Source organism: Sturnus vulgaris, chromosome 25 (genome assembly GCF_052056855.1).
Source record: "Sturnus vulgaris isolate bStuVul1 chromosome 25, bStuVul1.hap1, whole genome shotgun sequence".
Lineage (NCBI taxonomy): Eukaryota > Metazoa > Chordata > Aves > Passeriformes > Sturnidae > Sturnus > Sturnus vulgaris.
This window is the reverse complement of record NC_142267.1, coordinates 389,445-398,650: the sequence shown is the minus strand read 5'-3', so window position 1 is coordinate 398,650 and position 9,206 is coordinate 389,445. Positions and strand designations below refer to the sequence as shown.

Sequence of the window (9,206 nt, the reverse complement as noted above, 5' to 3'; positions counted from 1 at the left end):
TTTGGGGTTTTTTTTCCAGTTTTTATTGAGTGAAAATGTCAAACCTTGCATCAGTCATGCAAAAAAAAATCAAATAAATAAAACACATATATTAAATTTCTAATAGCACTAAATTCAAGTGGAAAAATATTCAGTTCTTAATAACGCAGGTGCTGAAGAGACCAGATTCAAGTAAATCAGAGCACACCATCCTGTTTAGGGTGTTTTTTTTCACTTTCTGCATTTTTGTCTCAAAACCTATATATATATCTATATATCTATATATATGTATATACATATAGATATATACACACACACATATATATGTGCATACATATTATTTTTATATTTATATATATACACATACATATTTATAAAACATTAAAAAGAGCATTGGTGGTTCAAGCATTTATTTCCCCCCTCCCCCATGGAAAGAAAAAAAAAACAACAACAAAACAAAATAAAATTACACATTTAAAATTCAAAATGAGCTAGCAATGGCTTATAGTCCTAGTGTGCAATATGGATATTACAAAAGGCTAGAATCCTCCCTCATTGTCTTTTTTTTTTTTTTAATTTTTGTTTTTTTAAAGTTGTTTTTTTTTTTTTTTTGCTACATTGGAAAATTTTTTTGAAATTTATTTTTCTTTACAAAATTCCTTCCACGCAGACTTTAATCCAGTTGAGTTTGTGGCTAGAATGAACAATCTAGTCAATAGTTTTCACTTAATTTTTTTGCTCTTCAGCAGTGAATGGTAGCAGAATCAGGAGGGTCCATCTCATGGTTTATTATTGTTTGGTTTTTATCTTGTTTTGGACAAAACAGTTCCATTTCCTCTCTCCTCCTTCCCCTCCTTACAGAGCCAGTTGAATCTCCCTCTCTTTCTCTGGTCATTCTTTGGGCAGTCCCATTGCTATGAGAGCTTGCAGTGACAAAACCACCTGCTCTGATGGGGTCCTTGTGCTGTCGAGGCCCTTGTTCAGAAAAGCACTTAAGCTCGGGCTTAAACCTGGGCCCACTCAGAGTCATCTGCTTAAGGGTTTCGCTGAATTAAAGCCTGAACATGGCAGAATAAAAAGTCGGGTTCCACTTTCTTTTGTTGTTGTTGCAAACAGAGACAGTGTAAGAGTTACAGGAACAGGAGTGGGAGAAGGACGGGGCCAGGCTGGCCGGTGGCCACTGTCCTGCCAGGGCCCCTGGCCCTGCTCAGGGGTCACCTCTAGCCCGGTGGGAAAGAACTCTCATTCCCTGTGCCAGCTCCTAGAGAAGAGGTGACAGAAGTTGGGGAGAAGGGCTGAGATGCTGGGGAGAAGTTGGGTGCCTGGGGGGAGAAAATGGTGTGCATAGATAAACACGGGCCCTTCTGGCACACGGGAGCAGGGACGGGCCAGCAGCTGCCCCTGGCACGGGCTGTCGTGTCCGGACTGCAGAGCCACGGCCACCTCTCAGCCCTTGCTGCACACAGCCCTGCCTTCCCCCCTGCTCCATCCCTGCCCTCTGCTGCCGTGTGCCAGGGGAGAGCTCCAACAGCCACGGTGGCCCAAGGGAGCCTCTGGTGGCCCCTGGCTCCAGCTCCGTGTGCCCGGGCAGGACCTGCCCCCAGCAGGGCTCGGTCCTGCTCCCACACTCACCGACAGAGATCCTCTTGATTTTGGCTGTACAAAATAATCACATCTGCTTTGCAAGATGTGGCTTGTGTTAACCTAAGGATTCCTCCTGGAGCCCATCACCGTACTATCTAAGTAGCTGAACACAGGGAAAAATGTACAAGTACAGAACCTGCAGCAAATGCTAGTAAAGTAAAATCTTTTTTGCCCCATCCCATTTTGAGAAATTCCAGGGCATCATTCCATCACTCTGCCCCAGGAACGTGAGCTTCATTCTATTCAAGAATGGGGTTGTGCTAGGAAACACACAGCTGAGGGCAGGGGATATACCAAACAAAACAAAAACAAACAAACAACAAAAAAACCCCCTATAAAAATAAAAGCCACACAAATAGCTGATAGAGTAAAAGAACTCCAAAGAATTAAATAAACTACAAACTAGTGATAATATTTCATTTGTTTTCATTTGTTTCATCTCTACAAAATTCAAGTTAGAGTTCGGAATCGTGCAGGTCTGGTCAGTGCTGGGAGTGTGAAGTCAGCCTCAAACCACGGCATTAAGGCCCCCCTCCCCTGCCACCCCTACAAACATACACTACATTGAAAGAGAGAAAAAAAAAAGGGGAAAAAAGAGAGAGAAAAAAAAAAAGGAGAAAAAAAATTGCACACAATTAACCATATGTAAGGGCTATCCAGAAGGCAGGTGACACCTCCCCCTCCACCCCTTGGCATTGGTGGTTTCTCTTTTGTTCTATATATAGTAATAACCTTTACAGGAAAAATACTGTACAACTTTTTTTTTTCCTTTCCTTTTGAAACATTAGCTGAACATTCTGTCCCCACATTTACACAGCTGAGCTGCTTGTTTATAAATCAGACCTGATCTGCACCAGTTCCTTAGGGAAATAACAAAAAAAAAAAAAAAAAAAGCTACCCAAACTTCGTGAGGCCTTTATCTGTTCAGGGTGAAAAGAAATCCTGGGGATCCCTTACAGCTGAAGTGCTCATGGAGCTGAGGAGGGGAGAGGGTGTCTGCATGGTATTAAAAAAAAAGAATTTTTTTTTTTAAAAGGACAAAGCTCAGATTAATCTGGTATACTTTAAAACTGGCACCAAAATAACTCTCAGAATTAATTCATACTAGTCCTTCTGGTGCCCTGGTGTGTGTAGAGAAGCCCTTGCAGGCTCAGGCAAGGATTTGGGGTCGGACTGTGGCCCCCGCGGGGTCCGGGCCAGTGCCTGTAGTGTGTGCTCCCAGCCAGGCCGGGAAGAGACAGCAGGGAAGAGTTTGGGAGCAGGGAGAGCCCAGGCTGCTGCAGGTGGCAGGAGCCGGCACAGTGCAGTGCCCGAGCCCTCAGCCCTGCCAGGACGGGCCAGAGCTGCAGCAGCTCCGAGCTGGCACCTCCCCAGCTCTGGGCTGGGGGTGCAGCAGGGTCAAAGCCCAGGGCTGGGCAGCCGGTCCTGCTGCAGAACAGGGCTGTCCCCTCCCCACCCAGAGCCGGGCAGGACACGCCAGGGGGCTCAGAGCGTGCCCTGCCAGAGTCACCTGAGATCCGTGCCCGTCACACAGCGCCGTGTCTGCAGCACAGGGCTGGGGACCAGCGCTGCCACCTGGACCTGTCCCGGTCCGACTGCCCGGGGCAGAGCTGGGCCCTTTCTCAAGGCTGCTTTAGTGACCAGGACGCTCCTGTGAGAGCTGGGTGCTCCCTGTGCTGCACCTGGGGCAGCTCACAGCTCCTGAGATGGGGATACTGAAGCACCACAAAAACGCCTCACCCTCCACAGAGAGGAAGCACCGAGGGGTTGGGATGAGATGGAACTGGATGGCAGAGTAACCCCAGTCCTCCAGTGTGACAGACCCTTTAAACTGCCTGCTAGAACTAACTGTTCTTCCCAGGTTACTTCAGCTAAATCCCTACAGTCAGAACAGCAGGGATGAGGAGAGGTGTCCTACAGAGAAAGTGTAGACTGAGAAAATTTTACAATATAAATAGCATTCAAAATTATTATCATTAACAGTAAAAAGGATCTGGAAGAACAGAGGAGTGTCCCATTCCCACCCCTGCTCATTCATTAATGCATCCTCATTTATGTGACAATAAATACCCACTCCCACCCTGGCTGTCTGATGCCATTTAATGCTGGAGAAAGAAGGGGGAAGGGTGGAGAGAGAGAGCACACTCCTCACCCCCTCCTTCCCACTGGCAAAAGCTGAGCTACTTGTCTTTGTGACACCAATTCCTTTAATTTTATATATGTGTGTGTGTGTGTACATTATATATAGAGAGACACACACACAAATATATATTTCTAAAATTCATTACCTCTTGTTCCCACCCACCCCCCTCCAAGAAGTGGAGATTATTATTATTATCGTACAACTGAAAACATGGAAAAATAAAACCCAGAAAGAAAACTGGGGGGATAGAGCCCCGCCCATAAAAAAGGGTCCCCAGATGGGCACAGGCCCCACGCACCGTGCAGGGAGCAAGGAAAAGCAGCGGGTGCCCTCAGGGTTCATGTCCATAGAAAGGGCATTTCCCGCTGCATCCTGCCCCCGGTTCCGGGATCTGTAGGATGGAGTGATGCAGCACCAGTCCTGCTGCCAGCTGATCTCTTCTGGGGCCTGGGGAGGAGCAGGGGTTTCCTTCCTTCCTCTCTCTCGTTTGTGGCACGGAGTTCGTTTTTCATTTGCCATCCCCATCTTTGTTCTTGCCTCGTACGGGGTCCTCTCAGTAATTCTGTGTAGGAGAAAAACCAAACCACTGCCGTTGCTGTCTCTGGGATTAAGGAGAAGCTGCTGGAGCAGCAGTGGAGGCTGAGGCAGCAGCTGGAGCAGGGGCAGGGGCAGGGGCTGGGGCTGGAGTGAGGGCTGGCTCGCCCTGTGGCCGGGAAGCATCGCCACGCTCTGTGGAAGAAGCACCCTCGTCTGGTTCTCCATCTTCTTTAGCGGCCAGGCCTTCAGGGTCCGGCAGCGATTCTTCAGAATCTGTGTTCAGGTCTTCCTCCTCCTCATCCTCCTCATCATCATCATCGTCATCCTCCTCTTCATCATCGTCCTCTTCTTCATTCATCTCCTCCTCATCGTCCTCTTCATCCTCCTGGGAGGAGTCGTCCTCGTCCTCCCCGGCAGCGGCTGCGGGCGCCGCCGCGCTCCCGTCCTGCGGGGCAGCCCCGGCTCTGCTCGGGGCCGGGCCCTCGCCGCCTTCCGCCGCCTTCTTGCTCAGGTCCAGCGAGTCCCCGAGCCCCACGCCGGCCGCGTTCTGCAGGAAGAACAGGGAGCTGTTGTTGTCAGTGCTGAGGTTGAGGGAACTGTCCAGGCTGATGGAAGAGTTCTGGATGTCATACTCAAGAGTGGAGTGGGCAAGGCCCTCGGGGCCGGGGGAGATGGCAGGCAGCTCCCCCCGCTCCTGCTTCTCGTGCTTGCGCTTGTGAGAGTCCATCTGTGACATCCCCACCACTGTGTGCTTGCAGCCAGGGTAGGTGCAGTGGAAGTGGGAGCATTTGAGTTTGTACTTGCAGTCGGGCACCTCGCAGTCCACGCTGGAGCTGAACTGGCAGAAGCCGGCGGCGCTGATCACGTCCTGCTTGCCGTGGTGCTTGCGGTGCGCCGTCACCTTGGTGCTGTCGGTGCAGCGGAAGCCGCAGCGCAGACAGTGGAAGTGTGTGCTATTGCCAGAGAACTGACAGTCTGGGAAGTTACAACTCAGTGAAGACTTGAAGCGTTTGAAGTCATCCAACACTAGGTTGTCAACACGGTCGTGGTGCTGGGCGTGCTTGTACATGTGGGTACGGCCGCAGAACTTGTAGCCGCAGTTCTCCCGTGTGCAGTGGTAGTGGGTAACCTTGAGAGAGAACTGGCAGCTGGAGTCCTTGCAGTCCTCGTAGAGGTCGTAGCGCCGAAATCCCTCCAGCATCATCCCTTCATCCAGCATCTTGCGTGAGGACGCGGTCTTGCGGCGCTTGCCAAATGGGGACATGTCCTCAATAATCCAGAAACGCTTCTTGGCCCCCGAGGCTGTTGGCATAGTGATGGTGTTCCCTGAGGAGAGAAAGCGCAGAGCGGTGTTGCTGACAGCCAGCTCTCTCCAGCTCCCGGCCGGCCTGGCAAGCTCCGGGTTTGCCAAGACACAAAAGTGCGACTGCTCCCACCCTGCCGCTCGTCCCTGAGCTCTGAGTGAGCCTCAGCTCCAGGACTGGGGCTGCCTGCAGGACATCACTGCCTCAGTTTCCTGCACATCCCGCCTTGTCTCTGCTCTGGCAAACCTGATCTGGTACAAATGTCAACTGGTGCTTCTCTGGTTTGCTACTTTCACAGTTTCTCTTGCTGCGTAACTGATCTCTAGTCCCGTTTTCCTTTAAATCAGAGTTTAATAGGGAGGAGCTGGCTTGTTCCAGTCCAAGAGCTGAGGTGTGTTACTGTAGCTCACTGGGGTGGCAAAAAGAGTTGCACTGTGCTAAAAGCTTGTAGGTGTGCACTGTTTTCCCCTACCCAGGCTCTTGTAATGCACTACAATTGCCAAGGACAGGCAGGAAGTGAAGGAAGATCCCATGCGTGATTAAAATTGCAACGGGGGGGTGGAATTTATAGAAACAGGATGGACTTTGGCCAGGAGACTGCAACATCCCTCACTGTAATGAGCCTACATATTACAATGAGTGCACTTAGAAAGACAGATGGACAGATGTTCAATGGGGCTAATTCTCATCATCACTAGCCAGTGGACTCTGAGAGAAAATACCAGTTCTGCAGCATTCCCTTGGGTCTCAAAAATTCCACGATGCCCCCAGTATAAATAAAGATCCCTCATCTATCTTCCACTTTGATTCACAGGGCCAACATAACTGGCTACTGCTCATGTCCCCTAGGATCCCACTAACATCAAGGACTCGACCTCAATGTATCTATTAACTTTTTTTCTTCTCTGCTTGCTGCTCCCAGAATCAACCCACAATCTCCAGTATCAACATGCAGCACAGACAAGGTTGGAGGCAAGAATTTCTCACCAGGTGCAGAACTGTGAGCGTAATTAGAAATTATAGCTTGCAACTAACATACACTTTTTTTTTTTTCACTCTCTCCCTACTGAAACTGCCATCTTCTTAAAAGAGGCACAATTTGTGACACACGGTGCATAGGGCTCCAGAACCCAGAGCAGTTTGCATCCTTGTCTGGGGCACTGAAGGGACAGTCTGGTGTAAATCATTTCCTTTCTGGCAGTGCACAGCTACTACAGGTGATGACCCTTTGGGAGAAGGTGGTGACCACTGAAGGAAACCCCCCCACAAGCCAATGGCAGTGGTGGCAGGAACCTCCTCTCCCACGTGGCTGGGCTCTACAGTTTGTGGGATATGAGCAAAGAACAAAAGGTTTTTCTACACCATTTGTTAATGGCTCTGAGCTCAGGACAGCAGCTTAGGTCATCCATGGTGAGACCAAGGGAGTGAGAACGATGGAAACTGCATGCTAAGGCTGATTTAACCAGCTACCAGGGAAAGAATAACTTTCTGCCACTGGAGACTTGAAATTGGCAGGCTCTTAACTACAGAATCTGTGACCAATTTACTCTCTGCTCCCTGCTAAACATCTGGTATTGTAAAATCCAGTTCTCCACTCCCAGCCAACACGTGTAAGTGCAGTGGTGCCTGGACAAGCTGCTGTTGTCCACATTAACTCCTTTTAATAAAATTACAGCCAAACCATCAAGTTCCTTAGCATTAATTAATTAATGCTCATATTGTCTGTCTTTGGACAGGAATAAGGGATAACTCATCTTAGAGAAAAGACTGGATGGGAAGTAAGTAGAATTTAAATTTTACTTCAAAACTCTGTATCTAGACAGCTTTTGAAATAGTTCAAACAGATGTGCTTAAAACTTTAGTTGAAAACCAGTTCTGTTTTCTCATAGAGGCAAAGTTTTGGAGTAAGGGCATAAGGAAGAGAGATGACACCTTGGTGCAGTCTCCTCTTTTGCCAATGTTCAGTCCCTGCACCCCGTGGAAGATTACAAGCCTCAGGGGATGTGGTCTCCACCAAATCTCAATGGTGTTTTCCATAAGCTTCTTTCTTTAACCACTAATAATGTCAGCATTCACCAAACCATACCAAGGTAAAAACAAAAGACACTTAAAAATATTTGATTAGAGCACAGCACAAGGTTAAAATGTTTCATGCTGCATGCAATTCAGTTAAAAAAGAAGCAAAGAGAGAGTTTCTTGTCATTTTTCTTAATTGGCACACACTGCTCTGGACAAGGCAAGGATCCTTCTCCTGCCAAGTCTCTTGAGAAAAATCTATGAACTGGAGTTGGAAACCTGTGAAGCTGGTCTTCCAATCGAACTCCCAACCACTGACCTTGGATTTACATATTACTAAAACTGGCAGGAAGAATGACTGGGACATTTGTAGGCTGCCAGAAGCCTCATAAGTGTGAACTTTAAGCACAAAGATGTCCTTAATTAACTAGAAAAGAGCTAAGAGTTGGGAAAAGAAACCAAAAATGAGACACACCCTAAAGCCATTCCCAGATGGAATGAGAATACCCAGCCTGAGACATCTCTGATCTTAGTCACACATGGGAATCACGGCAGTTTAAAATGAAAATCTATCTGTATTTTCTGCAGCTGATTAGAGCAGATATAAATAATGAGTGTGAGAAACAGCTTGACCTGTCTGATGATGTCACCACATGACACTGCCTGTACTCCTCATCCTGGGAAGGCACCCCTGAACTTTGTGGCTTCAAATGAAGTTTGCAAGATCAATTGAAACACAGGACCTGGGTACCTCATCAGACATTCACCTGCTGAGATCTGTGCAGCAAACTATGGCAGGCACTGCCTTGGGTGGCCTGGAAGATCTAACCAAGAAGTCCAAGTCCCATTAATGCCACATGAGCAAACATTTGCTCTGTGGCCACTTTGAGGTTACCAAGACACTGAAAATGCATGTTAAGTGTGGATTTTGTTAGGTTTTTCTCATAGTTAGGAATTGGTGGCAATTACTCTCAGTTATCCATCCCAATGTCTGTGAATGATTTGCTGTGGTTTGTTTCCCCTCGGCTGTGGTTACTGTGTCAGCAAGGAAAAGGAGCAGGCATGGCTGGGCCCTTGGATAACATTTGCTCAGGCACAGAGTGACCTCGGCTGCTCTACCGACCCAAAGGTGCAGAGAAAAAACGTGGGCAGGGTGAGTGGGGACAGAGCTGGGCACAGGACACGGAGAGAAAGCAAAGAAGTGTTACCTGCTGCATCCTGCACTAAGGGAACGTCACTTTTTACTGGAGTTGGAGTGGCAATGATGGGCGAGAACCCAGCGGTGCTGGCGGCAGGCATGACAATGCCTCTGCTGGCTCCCAGGGTGGCACTGAGCAGGGAGTACGAGAGACAAGATGGAGAGAAGAGATAGGGCAGGGTGGGAAGGGGAGACCTAAGCAGGGCTTGTGAGAAAGATGGAGGCAGAGATGGTGGTGGAGGTTGTGGTGCAGTGTGGGTTGCATCATCGGCAGCAGCAGGAGCAGTAGAAGGAACCAGGCAGCCTGGAGAATGTGGAGAGAAAAAAAGGCAGAAAAAAAAAAGGGAAAAAAAAACAAAGAAAAGAAAAAACAATAAAACAAAAC

At 48.4% G+C, this 9,206-nt stretch overlaps 1 protein-coding gene across 1 annotated transcript in view; it reads right to left on the bottom strand.

The window, feature by feature from the left end:
- Window positions 1–9,206, bottom strand: part of CASZ1 (castor zinc finger 1) — an 87,623-nt gene continuing 78,417 nt past the window's right edge. Inside the window, exons 18-19 of the mRNA XM_088178769.1 lie at window positions 8,832–9,125; window positions 1–5,629 (exon numbers count right to left, since the gene is read on the bottom strand). Coding sequence (XP_088034895.1) covers window positions 4,374–5,629; window positions 8,832–9,125 — 1,550 coding nt within the window. The 3' untranslated portion in view covers window positions 1–4,373. The remainder of the gene's footprint in view (window positions 5,630–8,831; window positions 9,126–9,206) is intronic.